This window comes from Cucurbita maxima, unplaced genomic scaffold, assembly GCF_002738345.1.
Source record: "Cucurbita maxima cultivar Rimu unplaced genomic scaffold, Cmax_1.0 Cma_Scf00001, whole genome shotgun sequence".
In the NCBI taxonomy this organism is placed as follows: domain Eukaryota; kingdom Viridiplantae; phylum Streptophyta; class Magnoliopsida; order Cucurbitales; family Cucurbitaceae; genus Cucurbita; species Cucurbita maxima.
The window spans coordinates 6254491-6270529 of record NW_019272017.1 but is presented as its reverse complement, the minus strand read 5'-3'; the positions used below and the strand labels follow the sequence as shown (position 1 = coordinate 6270529).

The window sequence follows — 16039 nt, the reverse complement described above, 5'->3', positions numbered from 1 at the left end:
GATTTTTTTTTTTTTTTTTTTTTAGTATGGAGTTCAAATATACATATACATATATACGTATATCATATATACGTATATATTAGTATGGAGTTCAAATATACATATAAATATATACATATATCAGAAATTTTAGTACTGGTATTTGAATTTAAGTTGATTTTGCTTGTACTAATTTCTTAAAATTTGGAACTACTCAACTCTCATGGGTTTTGAAATTACATATTTACTTTTCTATTCACTAGACTACTAGTAGTGGACTTTTTATTTCTTTATATAACTTGTACTTGCAATAGAAGCCTTCACCTTTAACAAGTATAAGGTATCGAATATAAATAAATTTTTATTTACATGTTTTTTTAAATGTAGAAAAATGAAAAATATATGTGTTTTCTAATCTTTATTTCCGTAGTCTATCTATTGTTATAAGAACCAAATTTGTAATGACGATCTACTTTTAGTTTATTTTTTAAAATAATTATTTGTCTTGTATGTAAATTATTATTATTATTATAAATCATAATAATAAAATTTAGCCAAAAATCAACCTAAATCAAAACCTCTTTTTTAACTGCATTATTATTGATAGCGAAAGAACCACATTAATCTCAGGACATGGTGAGGATGTAAAAATAGTAAATGTCCTCCATCATCTATTGTTTATTTTTTTTTTACTGCAATCGAAATTCCCAAGTGTGTCTTTCAAGATTGTTATCTAACCTTTGATTTCAATACATCAATTTCTGACCTCTGAGTTCAGTAGCATGTTCTTTTCCCTATATCTGTTTACTTCCTCCAAAAGCATGTCTCTCTCCTTCGATCTTTCATCTTATGAGCAAGGCAGGAAAGGCTATCCATTTCATTCTGGATTTCACGTTTTAGTATGTCATTCCCTCTTACTGCTGTCACCAGTTCAGCTTGCAACTGCTCCACTTCCAGCTTCTTAGAGTATAGTTTCTGTCTCAATGGTCTTGAGAACTCAATCCATCCTAGGAAGTAAAATAAAACTGTTTATATTTAATCTAATCCTAATAATTCTTCCGAATACGAATAGTAATCAGTTTATATCTACGACCTTATAACAAACAAACTTCCACTCTTAGGGAGCCATTTCTCACTCTTCAACGCGTCTTTAAATCAATGTGTCTTCAAAGTTTACAAGTTTAGAAGTGGTAACATGGCCGAGTGAGCTTCATCATCTTCTTTACAAAAAAACTTCTCCTATTGCATAAGTCTCTCATCCAAATTGCTTCATCATCATCTTCACAAAAATCTTCTCCTATTGCATAATCTCTCATCCAGACTGGTGGTCTCTTATTCCTCGCCTTATTCGAGCTAGGAGAGCTTGCTTCAGCCAAAGAGCCAGAGGAAATATCATTATTTTCATCGGCCGCTTCTATATCATAGAGTCGGTAAGTTTTTGACTCTTCACTAACTCCCAACAGAACATAACTCAAACTCTTATCATCTAACTTAGCTCTCCGAGTTGCCTCCTCTTTTTGTCTCTGAATCAACTCGAGCTCACAATATTGTTCTTCTTCCTTCCGCTGCAGCTCCATAACTAATCGTCACTGAGCTTTTTCTACCCTTCTCATATTCTCTTCCAACATTTTATCTAGCTCTTCTCTCTCTTTCCATGCTTGTTCTTCTTTTTGTCTTGTAGCAGTAAGAGCGGCTTCTTTCTCTTTCTCAAGCTGCACATCAACATCATCAAACAATTTCTTGTGACCTTCCTTTATTCGCCTCTGTATTTCTAATTTAGTCTCTTCAGAGTTGAACATTCTTCTGAATTAGTTCTTCCATCCTCCTAGCTGCATCTTCTTCTAACTTCTTCAACTCTGCGTCACGCCTTTTCTTCTCTTCTTCCTCTTTCTTAAGCTTCTGTTTGCATCGGCGGCTAAGGGAACTTGAACGGCTGCTTCTCCTGGAACGGGTAGTGGAATGATAGAGGGAAGGACTTGGGTCCCTTCTACTTCTCCAACTATGGCGATAGGAATTGGAGCGGTGAGTGTACGACAGAGACCTTGAACCACGTCTCCCCATAAGTTTCAATTGAGTTTGAACGGCTGCTACAGGCTGAGATATAGCATGCAGTAGGAACATTCGATTCAAAGACATCTTTGTCTCCATGATTAAGCCTCTCAGGATGAAACACCTTGCATGTTCCATTTTGAAACAAAATGCTAAGCCATTTGCTTGCAATTTTCCAATACTCAGCCGATTGTTCTTTAGCTTTGGCGCATAGAACACTCCTGTGATTATCAGTATGATTTCACTTGCAGTCGTACATTACCCTTTCCCATTACATCATTGCTTGAGTTGTTGCCCAGCTTCACTGAATCTCTGAAACTTCCATCAAAATCTGAAAAATATTTCTTCTTCCCACACATATGATTGCTACATTCCGAGTCAAGGAACCACATATCTTCTCTATTGGCCTTATTCATATTCACGCAAGCCATCAACGACATCTCTTCTTGAATCTCTGCATAGTTTGTCTCCTTCTCCTTGCTTTGACATTCCCATTGAAAATGTCCTAGCTTGTGACAGTTATAGCACTCCACTGTGGCCTAGTTGAAGGTTTGTTTGCCTCGTCCCCTTCCTCTGCCTCTAAAGCTTCCACGACCTTGACTCCTTCCTCCAGAAGACTAGCCTTTTGTAGTTCAAATTCCTTTTTCCTCACGAACCAGTTTCAAACCACCACTAGTGTCTTCTCTACTATCCTCCAGCCTTAGAACGGGATTGTGGAATTCGGTGAGTGACTTAAACTTGGGAGGGATTTTGTATATATGAGAGAGTGTTTGTGAGAGGTTTTTCTCAAGGTTTTTCACTAAGAAGAGGACCTTTCATGTATTATGATCACTCTATTTACAGAGTCATGTTTTGCATGTTCATGCAAATTTGAGGTCATGTTTTGCATGTTCATGCAAATTTGAGATCACCAAATTTTGACACTCAAAATTCCACTCAAATTTGGGGGATTTATTTGGCAAGCATACAAGTTTGGTTAAACCAAATTTTGACACCTCAAAATTCCACTAACATGTATTTTTTCATTAAATGAAGTAACAATTTGACTTTCTTCATTTTGATTCAACAACCAATTTTAATTATTAATTTCAAATTAAAGTAATATTAAATAATTAATTAATATTTAATATTAATTCAAATCCCAATTAATTCCGACACATATTTGATTAAGATATTTAAATCTTATTTAAATATCTCAGATTCTCTCTCATTGTTTAATTCGTAAATAAAACAAAAATGCGGTTAAATATATCGTATATATGTAGCGCATTCTCCCAATTTGAATTCGAACACTTCGAACTCACTCATCACACTATTCTATGGTTTAGTTCAATATGAGCTAGCAGAGGGACCTAATGGACCTATAGATCATGGGCTCCAATGATCCAAGATTAACCAGTTAAACTCATTAACCTTGTTAACCAACATTCGTTAACTACTAGGACATTCCACTATAGCCTAGTAGTTGCACTCCCTCACTATAGATATATTTATGTCCATTTGATATAACCATGATTAGTAAGTCGATCTTTCACAGGTTGTTCGTAACTAGAGCTGGGTCAATTTACCGTTTTACCCCTGAAGTTACTTCTTGTTTCTTATGTCTCATTGATCCTCTAATGAACAATTGGTTTGTGGTTCAACCAGTAAACCGAATCCCTCTCAAGCCAATGAGAGGGTGGAGCCCCTTGTTCAAGACCTGGAATCAGTACTTAAGGGAACTACCTCTCTTCTATCCCTAAAAAGTGGGTAGGAGTGAGTTCCATTTTGCACCCCACGTCCCCAACCATTTACCCAGTCTTACCCTTGAAATGGGAGGCCTATTGAGTCGACAAACTTGAGTCACTCTCACCCATGCAAATCTAAGGATAATTCCGAATACACAGGAGTTCATGGTTAGCTCAGGATTAAGATCGAGTTACCTAGGTCATCGAATGAAAAGAAAATCAGCAAATCTAAGGATAATTCCGAATAAACAGGAGTTCATGGTTAGCTCAGGATTAAGATCGAGTTACCTAGGTCATCGAATGAAAAGAAAATCAGTCTCAACAGTAAACGACATTATAAAGTAAGAGTGATTTTTTTTATGGTCCGACCTTATGCAATACTCATTCAATAGGGCGCCCCCACTCACATGTCTCCACATATACAATTTAGTGATCACATTGTTTATATCATATACAAAAGTGGGTCGCATCCTTAGTGTCCCCAGAATAAGATACTCAGCCTTATCCTTATACTATAGATCATTTTGACTATATACTTGAACTTGATCAACTCTTATGTCTCTACATATACTTGGATTTAGATTAATGATCGTAAAGTTCACTTTATTCAATAATAATCTTTACTGAATAAACAACAATAATAACTTTATTAAAAATGGAATATGTTTTTGTTTACAAACTATGAGTTTTTAGGACATAAAACCCAACATTTTCATCGTCATACTTTTATTATGACACACGTAGAAGACCGCTGCTTCTAGTTTTAACTAGTTTAGGGCATGACTCTGATATTAAATGTTAGGAACAAACAAAGAAAAAGGGAAAGATCATAAGAATAAGGAGAAATCTCTCATTCTATTGAAGAATGAAATTCGCTATTATATAGCGTTACATAATCAAATCCGATATGACTAAATCTATTATGATTAAATCAAATCTAATCCTAACATTAACAACAGTCTTTCCAATACTTCGAGGTGAGTCATTCCCAAATCCATATTCTCCCACTTCTTCAGACAAGAAACGAGGAAAAGAACATTTAGCTTCTCTTGATGAATAGAATCTGGGTTTATCTGCAATACTAGCTGTTGTTGCAGAAGGTGGCAGACACTGTTCTCGAGGAGGTCGCCACCCGTTACTTCTCTGAGAATACTTATTCATGGATCCATTTATTTCCCGATGTTGTTCACCATCAATGTAGCGGGCTAAGACTCTATTTGAAACATTACTGGAGCTAGTGGAAGAATTTCCTGAAGAATCATAGCAAGTTCTGGAGCATGGCCTAACAGGTCCCGAGGTATGGTAATCATTTGGCATTTCCATCTGCGCATGCTTTACCTTGAATTTCATCTCTCGAGATGGACTTTGACAAATAGTAAAAACCACGAGATCACAAATTAGACTACAGAATAATATGATAAAAACCAATTAAAAGATATATAATATTCTCCATGCAATTCAGTATACATTTTTCATCAAACTATATGATCTCTGATCGTGATCTTAATATTTATCAGAATAAACATCCTTACCAAGATGACTGGTCATGTTGCCGTCTGGAGCCACTGCTAGCATTACCAGGAGATCTACTTGGTCTCTAAATGCAGCGGAAGATAATGATCGGGTCCTTCTAAGTTTAGGACTGGTGCTGGACCTTTCACTATCATCTATTTGCTTCCTGGACTTGGAAGACAAGTCCTTGGAACATTGGGGACTACTTCCAGCCTCATCACCGATAGAAGTATTCGCCCTACTCTCTAATGGATGTTCCCAATAAGATTCGCTGTCAATTGTTGATGGAAGAGCTAATTTTTTTTTTTTTTTCCCATTGCAAGTGGCAACGATCTAAAACATAACTTCTTCATCTTCAGTTCTGATGTTGGTTATTGAAGTTTCTGTCCTTCAATCCCAATACTTTTCTCTATACCGTGTCTAATACATTCACTCTAGACCTAAAGAAAAGCATCATTAATCGAGACATAGGAAGCAAATGTCAAAAATGGTTTGGGATCTCGTTGAAGATACAAACATAAATACAAAATTCTACCATTAAAACGACGAAAATTTTTGACACATGGAAGAATGATAGAGAGATCGTTTCACTAACGAAGATGACTAGACTTGGAAATTATCCAAAACGAAAGTTTACAACGTCACCATGTACAAACCGCGAAAAAATGCAGAACAGTTCAAAAATCAAAGTTCATGAACACATATATCAATCTTACGAAAAAGTGTTTTCATTCACTGTGTTTTATTTGGTCGTCGATAAATTATGCACGAAACAAAACAGAGGTTGTAAAAACGACTCATCGAGAACAAAACCAAACCCGAACATCAACGCATTCAGCTCTGATCGAGTCAATTTCCTCTCTCACTGCTACATTTCCTTCCATCAATAAAGAAACTCCAGAACAACAGAAAACCGAAGAGAAAATTGCACGTTCTCACTTCACTCACTATTCGATATGCTAAACAGCAAGAACAGTGACGACAAAATCCTCCTCAATTTCATAAAACTAAAGAGATTCAGAAAGTACATGAAAAACAACGCACAAATAATATCAAACTGATTGCAGAAATCAAAACAGTCATAAATTCGTCAACATACCGATGGACTCCTCTCCTCCAAATTCAAAATTCAAATCACCAAAGACAACTCAGAATTGCGAATTTTCAGGAAACTTAAAATCAAGCATCGACTGCTCGAAGAGTTGCCGGCATCACATGACCGGCGACACAGGAATTACAGTTCGGCGACAATGATTGAAGGTTTGAAGACTAAATTACCTGACAAATTGAGTGAGAATATTGCGTCGACCAAACGTCCATTGTCAAGATTTCTCTTCCTTCGTTTTTCTGTTGCATTATGGAAAGGATAGTTTTTGTCCGAAGGGATATTTATATCTTTTTTTGGTCCCGCTAAATATAAATAAATAAATAAATAAATAAATAAATAAATATATATATATATATATATATATATATATATTAATTAAACTAAAAAAAATATATATATATAATTTTGGTTCATATTATGATAATTATTTACGGAAATCCAAAAATTATAATAATTTTGTTGATCTGATTCATTTCCGGTACCTTTCGTCCAAAACAATTAAAAGAAAATTCCTCTCCAAAATCCACGTCTCTGTTTCTCTCCCTTTGCGTCTATGGAGGTCGATGCCATTCCCAACGGCTCCGCCTCTGAAACCGCCATGGAAAATGCCGCAGCCGCAACGATTAGCCCTACGCCCTCCAAGTTTAGCGGATTGGCTGAGTCTCTAAAGCTGGAACATCAATTTCTTAGGGTTCCCTTTGAGCACTACAAGAAGACGATTCGAGCTAATCATCGCGTTGCTGAGAAGGAGGTCTCTGCTGTGATATCCAGCGTTACTGATGCCGCCGATCGCGAAAACATGTCGAGGGAAGAGGCCGTACATCACTTCACTTCGCTTGTATCCAGATTGCAGGGGTTGAAAAGAAAGGTAGTTGGTTCTAGGTTTTCTTTTTCATTTCTTTTCATGAACCTTCTTTGTAAATTATCTTGGAATAGGTCAATCTAGCGACGAATAGCTGTTTTTAGGATGTTTCTTTTGCCTTATTTGTAAAAAGAATCACCGTATTGCACCCATGATTTCATCTGATGCTACTCGCGGGACCGGATTTTCTTGGTGTCGTTGAATATTGATGAAGTATTGAATTGGATTATTTGATGTGGTTCCGGACCAGGGTGATCGTAATATTAAAGTGAGCAAGCACATAAGTCTATACTGGTAGCTAGTGAGAACTTTGCTGTTTAACTAACTGAAAAATGTATATACTTGTTTGCCCTTTCTTGATAGACTGATAAGGAAAGAACTCATCTTTCTCTTATCTTTCGTTTATTTTTGTTGTTAAGTTGGAAGAGGGCAATCGCACCGAGCAGATGCAAGCACAGAAGTGTCGCGCCAGACTCGATCATTTAGAATCGGCTGATGCTGATAATTTGGCGGAATGGAACAGCACACGCTTGAAAAGAATCCTTGTGGACTATATGCTGCGGATGTCATATTTTGACACTGCAGTGAAATTATCAGAGAGCAGCAATATTCAGGTTTTTACACTTGCTTGAATTTGATTCTGAACTGCTGAGAGTGTCCTGGTTCTTTTTGTCTGTAAACACTTATGTCTTTAAAGAATTAATGCCTGCACATCATTTATATACTGATTTAACGAGGATACTTCTCGTTTGAAAGAGTTTCTTTATTATAATATTTTGAACACAAGCATTTGAGGTCAGTGTTACTTTAGTTTAGGGTACCATCTTTATTTGTCTTGATAAAAAAAAAAGTGTTTCCTTTCATGGGAAATTGAACATGGATAGGAAAGTTTACGACTTTATGGCAGATATTTTATTATTCTAAGTTTCAGTTAAGTGGAATTGAAAAGGGATCCATTTCACACAAGATGGATGTGTATTCTGTAGATGTACTGCAGTTGCATCAACTGATAAAATGCACGCTCTTACATTCCTGTGCTCTTCTTTAATTTATTTTTTAATCAGAAAATGTATTTTCATTGAGATAAAATGTAAGAATGTTAAAGAGAGCAAAAAAGAAGCACAAGAATGGGATTGTCTAGACCCAATGCTAACTATACAAAAAAGGGGGTCTAATCGAAAAGCACTTGTTCTGGTGTAACTCTTCTGAGAGTGCATGTAATATCTGTTGATTGTTAAGAAGAATAAGAAAGAAAAAAGGAAAATATTTTTGCATTCTGAAATATACAATCTACTTTTGACTAGTCAGTCATAAATTTCAGGATCTTGTCGACATTGATGTCTTTCAAGAAGCCAAAAAGGTTATTGATGCCCTTCAGAACAAGGAGATAGCACCTGCACTTTCCTGGTGTTCTGATAACAAGTCGAGGTTGAAGAAGTCCAAGGTATATGTGGTGGTTCTCAAGAGTCTTTCATTTACATAACTGATCCATTCCAAGGTATATCAACAATAATGATGCAGTTGAGTTCTTGTGTTATAATTTGTTTGTCATGTTATGTTTCTTTTAGGCTTGATATGTGTTTTGTTGCAACTGTATTAGAAATTGTTTAATGCTGGGAGTATAATTGTGTATGGTTTCTCAATGAAAACTTGGTCATTTATTTATAAAAATTAAAAATAAATAGGTATGGTGTCTCTGTTGGGTTTGTGAATCTTCTGTACCAAATTGGGTTTAATTGAAGGCTATTCCTTTTGAAGTAAATTCATGTTTGTTCTTATATTTTCTGAAATTTAGGTAGCTTTTCAAGGTATATGGAATCAATATTAATAATGGATTGTCCTCTCAAAAAATTATTAATGATGTGTTGAGAATTTAATTCTAGAGGAGCATCCAATATTCATAATTATCATTGGTTGAACATGGCCTGGGGTCAATTTTTTTAACTCCTGAGTTATTGTTTATCTGTTCTATTATGGGAAAAAAAAAAAAGTATTGTTTATAAAGATTTTTTTTGGAGTACAAGTGTTTTTAATTGATCACTCGATGGATGATTGTTCAAGATCTATTGATATTAGCAATAATTGGTTGTTACCATTAAGTCATGTCAGTTTCTTCAGCATCATACCATTGGTTTGTTAATTGTATCAATATAAAACTAGTTTAAGGATGAAGCATAGACAATGAATTATAGTGTAGTCGTTCAATAAAAACCAATCAAACACTTGAGTATTCAGTTTAGGAATATGTACCAATACAAAACCATTTGTTTATCAAGAACATTGTAACTAGAAACTTTTAGCATTAGGATGCAAAGGTTATGGGATATTTCCATTCTTGAGAGAATGGGTGAATGTCATTATTGGTTTTGAGAAATTTCTTATTGTAGTGTAATTCATTTCAAATCTGATCCATTTTAAAAGGAAATTCCACTTACTCTTTCGTGGATATTCAAATTTATAGTTATAATATTCTCTTACAATATGTGGCAATTAGTTCTATGCTTGTAATGTACCATGGAGATATTATTGTTCTGTTGCCAATATATTGTCATGTAACTGAATTTTTGGAACGATTTCAAATGCAGTTTTGGTTTACGTGAGTTCTTTCAGCTTGCATAACTAAATAATTTTTATTGATGACAGAGCAAATTTGAGTTTCAACTGAGGCTTCAAGAGTTCATAGAATTGGTACGAGCTGACAAGAATATGCAAGCTATTACATATGCACGGAAGTACCTTGCTCCCTGGGGAGCCACCCATATGAAAGAACTGCAGCGGGTCATGGCAACATTGGCTTTCAAGAGTAGTACTGAGTGTGCCATATACAAGGTGAATCATCTTATCTTGTTTCTATCAGTTTGCACAACTTAATTTCATTAGCGCTTAGAACAGAAAGCTACACCTTTTTTCTGACTAACAAGAATTTATATTTTAAAACTTTATGTTAGTTTGAACTATAAATAATCACTTGAGGAAAATTATATCCTATCGAAGTGACAGTTAGCTATTGTTGTTACTTTTCCCCATGATGACTGAATGTCCGTTCTTCTTCCTCTCCTTGGATGCCACTCAGAATTGATTATGATTTACTATTTATGTATAAAATCACAATAATGCTTCGTTTCCTTCCTGTTTCATCATTTTCTACCTCCTAATTCCATTTCCCTTTTGATTCCATCGTGGCTATTACGAGTGAAACATTATTTGGGAAAATCTTATGTTCGTAATATCTGTCCTTAAAGTATTTTAGATGAAAGAATTTAAGAATGCAAGTGCGGTTATCCTAGTCTTCTAGAATATGATGGTTTGTTCTGGCCTTGTGCTTGTTCATGATATCGAACCTTGTACTCTGTCTAAGTTGATATGAAGTGTATTAAATTTTGTGTTTTGTAGGTCTTATTTGAACCAAAGCAGTGGGATCATCTTGTGGATGTATTTAGACAAGAGTTCTGCAAAATATATGGCATGACACTCGAGCCATTGCTAAATATTTATCTGCAAGCAGGCTTGTCTGCTCTCAAAACTCCGTATCCCTTATTACTGTCTCATATACGTGTGATTCACATTCACTGCAGTTTAACTCTTTCATCTAATTAATAGACATGCAGAAACAAAAGAAAAAAAAAACCCCTTAACTTGGCACGCCAACTCTTGTAAAAGTGAGGAGTGCTTCTAAAAATTCTAGGTTGGAGCACTCTCTGGTGCTCGTTCAAAAAGTACCTATAGAAGTTTTTCACCTAAAAGTTTTACTTCCCATAGTCGTCTTAAATTTAATCCTAAAAGTGATTGCATCTGAAATAATCTTTCACTCTTCTAGTATGAATACAGATAAGTTTGCCTTGACCTGCTTAGATACTGCTATGAGGATGATTGCACCAAGGAAGACCCACTATCGCAAGAAAGTTTTAGGAAGCTGGCAGTGCCGTTGCCTTATTCTAAGCAGCATCATTCAAAGCTCGTGTGTTACATAACGAAAGAGCTTATGGACACCGAGAACCCGCCACAAGTGCTTCCGAATGGTTATGTCTACAGCGCCAAGGTTAGTATCATTTTGTTTGCATAAGATAATCTGAAATTTCTACCCAAGTTCATTTTGAAATGTTTAGTTTGTGTTTGGTATTGGTGGTGGCAGGCTCTGGAAAAAATGGCCAAGGAAAACAGCGGTAAAATTACATGTCCAAGAACAGGCTTTGTGTGCAGTTATTCTGAGCTGGTGAAAGCATACATATCATAGCGTTGCAATATTATTGGTAGATGGAATCCACATTTCCTTTCGTCTCTGTACTTTGTTTCTTTACTGTTGGTGATCAATATGGCCCCCATGAACTTGTGGAAAACCATATTTCAATGTTCAGTAAAAAAAAAAAAAAAAAAAGTCGATTTTTACAGAACATATTTCCTTGCATTTTCGAAGAATGATGACTTGTAAATTAAACTATAGCTAGTGTTCTTTGTGTTGCTCTTATCGCTTCACTGTTGGGTGGAACATTGTAATTTGACTTAGGCATGACATTTAATAAAAGTGGTATTTTTCTAGAACGAAAAGAAATTCTTGGTTATCAAATAGACATTCAAAAACATTGTAGATTCTGTAACTAACAGTTTAGTCTGCAAACTTTAGTTTGTGATAATTTGTTTTTGTATTTAAAATTTTAGAAGAATTGAAGTATTAAAAATTAATAGTCACTACCATAACTAAAATAATCACTTATTTTGATGACTGTCTAGTCCGATGTTCTGTTAGACTAACACAGAGTACCCTAGCCAACTCACAAGTTCTAACTTGATCGAGAAAGTGGTTTTAATCAAATCAGATAATAAAAAAAGAATAGTTTTAGAGGATGGAAGATTAAGCGAAATAGATGATTATACATAATTTATCACAACTAAGCCGGAAGACAAATAGGCGAAAAATGTGGTGCCAATGAACATTTGAGATGGGATTCAAAATCACAGTACAATTCTATTTTAGAAGTCTCTCTTAGGCACAAGTCATTTATCATATTCCAACGCAAACGCAGAATAATGAACTGTTTATTAAGCAGACTCGCTGCCCCCCCTTGGAGAACCATTATTATCTTCATCGTTTACAGGACTCGCTTCTTCTCTGGGCAATGGACTGGGGCTGCGACTGTAGCCATTTTCTTCCCTCCGATAATTCCTACTTCCACCACCATTGAAGTCCTCCTCGCCTTCATCCATTGGACTCCTGCTTCTATCTATTGGACTCCTGCTTCTACCTCTGGGACTTCTGCTCCTACCTCTGGGACTTCTGCTCCTACCTCTTGGACTTATGCTGCTCCTACCTCTTGGACTTATGCTCCTGCTCCTACCTCCCGGACTCCTGCTGCTCCTACCTCTCGGACTCCTGCTGCTCCTACCTCCTCTTGGACTGGCGCGATTTCCAGGGGACAGACTGTGTTTTGCTTCTTCTGGACTCCTCTCATCAGGTGTGGGGCTACGTTTCATAGCTTTCGAAGGAGGAGGTGACAAACTGTGCCTCTTTGGGCTTGACCTGCCTCTCGGACTCCTTGATCTTTTATCTGATCGTTCAAGGCTTCTCTCTCTTTTCACGGGTGATCTAGAACGACTGTAGACACAATAAACAAATTCTCGGGAAGTTAGTTAATGAAGTCCAAAAGTTCAAAACTGAATCAACAAACTCATGTGTGAGGCAATGTGAAGAAAAACATGAAAACGGTTCAATTGAAACAAACCTGTAGCTATGACCTCTGCTGTAACTACGACTGCGGCTTCTACCATGGCGAGGACTGGGTGAACGTGAGTAACTTCCACGTCTGTACCATACAGTTTTTTCACAGAATGATCCACAGGAGAAAAAAAATTTACTGAAGGAAAACAATTTGAAAAGATGATATACTTCAATTTCTTAGGACTGTTCTGGCAATTCTTCTCTATGTGACCCCGTTCACCACAGCGATAGCACTTATTTTTCCAGTCTCCAGCCTTGCAATCTCTAGCCCAGTGGCCATCTATCCCACAGTTAAAACATCGCCCAGTTCCAGGAGGGCCTCGACCAAGAGATTCACGAGATCCACCAGGACCACGGGGTACCTACATCAAAATTGGAAAATTTAATGACATTCAAAAAGAGTTCACAAAATCAATATACAAGAAATAAGAAAAATAAACTCACCAGAGCAAGCCAGGAAAACAACACATAATAGCCTTAGAAAAAAATGAACAAATGTGACTACGAAAAAACTGAAATTGTATGAAGGATGTCTTCCAAGTTCCATGTACCAAAATAATATTATATTAGCACATACAAGAACAGAAACCGCCAAAAGACTGGAGAAATAGCCGAGCACTAAAAATGATAAAATTGATAACAAGCTAGAAACAGTTATGGCAACCGTCTGAAAGAAACTACACAGTTTATGGAAGGTTATGTCTGGAAATATTATGGTACATACCCCTTTAGCTATTTCCACAATGATTCTACTTCCTTGAACATCCCTCCCATTTAAACTATATCTTGCATCGTCAGCATCCCGAGGATCACTAAACTCCTGATATCAGATGTTTTGAGCAAATAGACCAAGAACAAATATTACGCTTGCAAAAATTGACAAGCACCATACAGTAGAGAAAAAGTAAGAAAGCAATAGCAACTTTTCCATGAAAGTACAGCCTGAATAATAATGTTGGAAGGAGAGGGAAGGAGATACATACAACAAATGCATAGTCTCGCTTCATATCCACATCGCGTACTCTGCGCAAATTGGTTCCAGAAACAGGTAAGGCCATCATTTGATACAAGTATCAAAGGGTTGACACCTCGCCCCTCATAGATGAACTAAACACCATTCTGAGATTCTTGGCATTTCCATAAAAACAGGCAATAACATAATAGAAAGACTCGCCAAATCCACCAAGGGAACCCTCTCACCATAGACCTCCAGGTTTGACATAAGCCAAAAAACCTTCAACAAGATCACTCAAGTTAAACCACACAGACCCATCAACAATCCACACTTTCACGGATATATCAAAATACACATTTACAGTCGTGCACCCAAAAATAGGGCTTGGTAAATGCCTCAAGAGGTCTCGAGAGAAGTGTCAATTAATAATTTACTCTGATAATGATGTTGGCAATAGCATAACCGGGACAAAAGAAGTAAACGAGGCATAACTAAACACGCATACACATTTCGAATTCAACAAATTAATGTTGGCACACAAATTCAACCAAAGATGAACAGTATATCCGGCTAGAATCTACATCTGTAAAATACAGCATAGCTAAACACACATACACTTAACGAATTCAACAAATTAATGTTAGCATACAAATTCGACCACGGCTGAACGGTACGGTACATCCGGCTAGATTCTGCATACCTTCCATAACGACCGAACAAGTCATCCAGATCACGGGACCTCGTCCGTGAAGACAGGCGCCCAACGTAGAGCCGAGTACCACCATAACGATCGTCGTACCTTGGCATTTTGTCTACAATTGACAATCGCAGTACCACCACAATCAGTGACAGTATTAACAAACCAGTAACTATTTGTTTAATCTAAATAGAGACTATACAGAACCTTATTGCGCTAAAAAAAAAAATCAATAGAAAAATGCCATGAATTTTGAGTCGAATGCTTCGAGGAGAGCAAACCTAGAAAATTCGAAGGAGGCGCACCTGGAAAGAATACGAAACCCTAAATTTCACGTCTTTAGCATAAACAAAATGATTTCCGTAAGCCGCTCCAGATATTCTTATAGTGATTTCTTTTTCTGGAACAGCCGTAGGCCCAATTTTACAGAATAATTGTTTTGGGCTCAATTCTTGTGGGCTGCGCCGCCTAAAATAGGTTGATTGGGCTACTTTTAAGCCCAATAGACTATTTGGTATTCTTGTATTTTTAGGTTTAAAAATTTGACATGGATTATAAATTTAATTTTCAAAAATTAAAAATTAAAATCCAAATGGGTCTAGATTTGGTACTTTTCACTTATTTATTAATAAACACGTAGAAATATAAGGTATATTGTTGAATTAATAAAACACGGAGAAATATAAGGTATATCGTTGAACTAAAAAATGTATAATTATTTTTAAGTCAATTTAAAAAATATTAAAATACAAAATATTTATAGACTAGACAAGTTTGATTTAAGGTAAGTTTTTGTACTAAGGATCCATCGCGGTCTTACAAACTCTACTGATAGTACGAACGAATTTGTTTCTATTTATAACCCTTTAATGATGACATATTTATGATTTATTTTACGTAAATAAATAAGATATATTTTAAGATAAAATAAATGGTAAAAAATATATCAATTTTTTATATATTATATTTAATTAAAAAAAACAAATTTTAAGCCCAATAATGAAAACCTAGGGGCGATTTTGTATAATTTAATACACAAAAGAAAAAATAAAAAGCGAAAATGCAATTTGACTGATACAACTGTTCGTATAAATAAAATAGTCAATGCGTTTTAAGACGCAAAAGGAAGATTTTGCAAGAGAAAAACGGAAAAGGGCAAAAGAATACCAAACTAAAAATAATCATCCCCCTCCACTTCCAAAGATTTCCCTCGGTTTCCGACGCTTTTCTGAATCTCTTTCCCTCTCCGATAAAACTTCAGTTCGAATCCATCCCTTTTATGTGTGCTTTGGACTGATTGCATTTGGAATGCTTCGAGATTCTTATACTTTCTAATCGTTTTGCAATTAGGAAATAGTTTGTTTTGTTATTGTGCTGTTTTAGTTTTTTTTTTTTTTTTTTTTTTTTTTTTTTTTTTTTTTTTTTTTTTTTTTTTTT

At 35.8% G+C, this 16039-nt stretch overlaps 2 protein-coding genes, 1 long non-coding RNA gene and 1 pseudogene across 6 annotated transcripts; 1 reads left to right on the top strand and 3 right to left on the bottom strand.

Moving 5' to 3' along the window:
- Window positions 1-1160: 1160 nt before the first annotated feature.
- Window positions 1161-2114, bottom strand: LOC111487114 (annotated as a pseudogene).
- A 2390-nt stretch (window positions 2115-4504) lies between these two features.
- Window positions 4505-6599, bottom strand: LOC111488789. Its single transcript, XR_002719275.1, has 3 exons — window positions 6546-6599; window positions 5288-5707; window positions 4505-5118 (listed from the first exon to the last, which is right to left on the bottom strand). It is a non-coding gene; the product is annotated as an uncharacterized LOC111488789 (long non-coding RNA).
- A 252-nt stretch (window positions 6600-6851) lies between these two features.
- Window positions 6852-11773, top strand: LOC111484900 (protein MAEA homolog). The gene is made up of 7 exons (XM_023131547.1): window positions 6852-7243; window positions 7657-7851; window positions 8559-8681; window positions 9881-10066; window positions 10631-10764; window positions 11090-11276; window positions 11370-11773. The coding sequence occupies exons 1-7, from the start codon at window positions 6929-6931 to the stop codon at window positions 11469-11471; spliced, it is 1242 nt and encodes a 413-aa protein (XP_022987315.1). The 5' UTR covers window positions 6852-6928; the 3' UTR covers window positions 11472-11773.
- A 367-nt stretch (window positions 11774-12140) lies between these two features.
- LOC111482696 (serine/arginine-rich splicing factor RS2Z32-like) lies at window positions 12141-14979 on the bottom strand. Of its 4 annotated transcripts, XM_023128628.1 has the most exons (8): window positions 14884-14965; window positions 14606-14717; window positions 13934-13973; window positions 13675-13770; window positions 13119-13312; window positions 12955-13035; window positions 12520-12827; window positions 12141-12477 (listed from the first exon to the last, which is right to left on the bottom strand). In XM_023128628.1, exons 2-8 carry the CDS (start codon window positions 14710-14712, stop codon window positions 12275-12277), a joined length of 1029 nt encoding a protein of 342 aa, XP_022984396.1. In that variant the 5' UTR covers window positions 14713-14717; window positions 14884-14965; the 3' UTR covers window positions 12141-12274. The 4 variants fall into 4 exon arrangements, with proteins under 4 accessions (XP_022984396.1, XP_022984387.1, XP_022984379.1 ...); XM_023128619.1 differs by having other exon boundaries at window positions 12141-12827; window positions 14908-14979; XM_023128611.1 differs by having other exon boundaries at window positions 12141-12827.
- Window positions 14980-16039: the final 1060 nt, after the last annotated feature.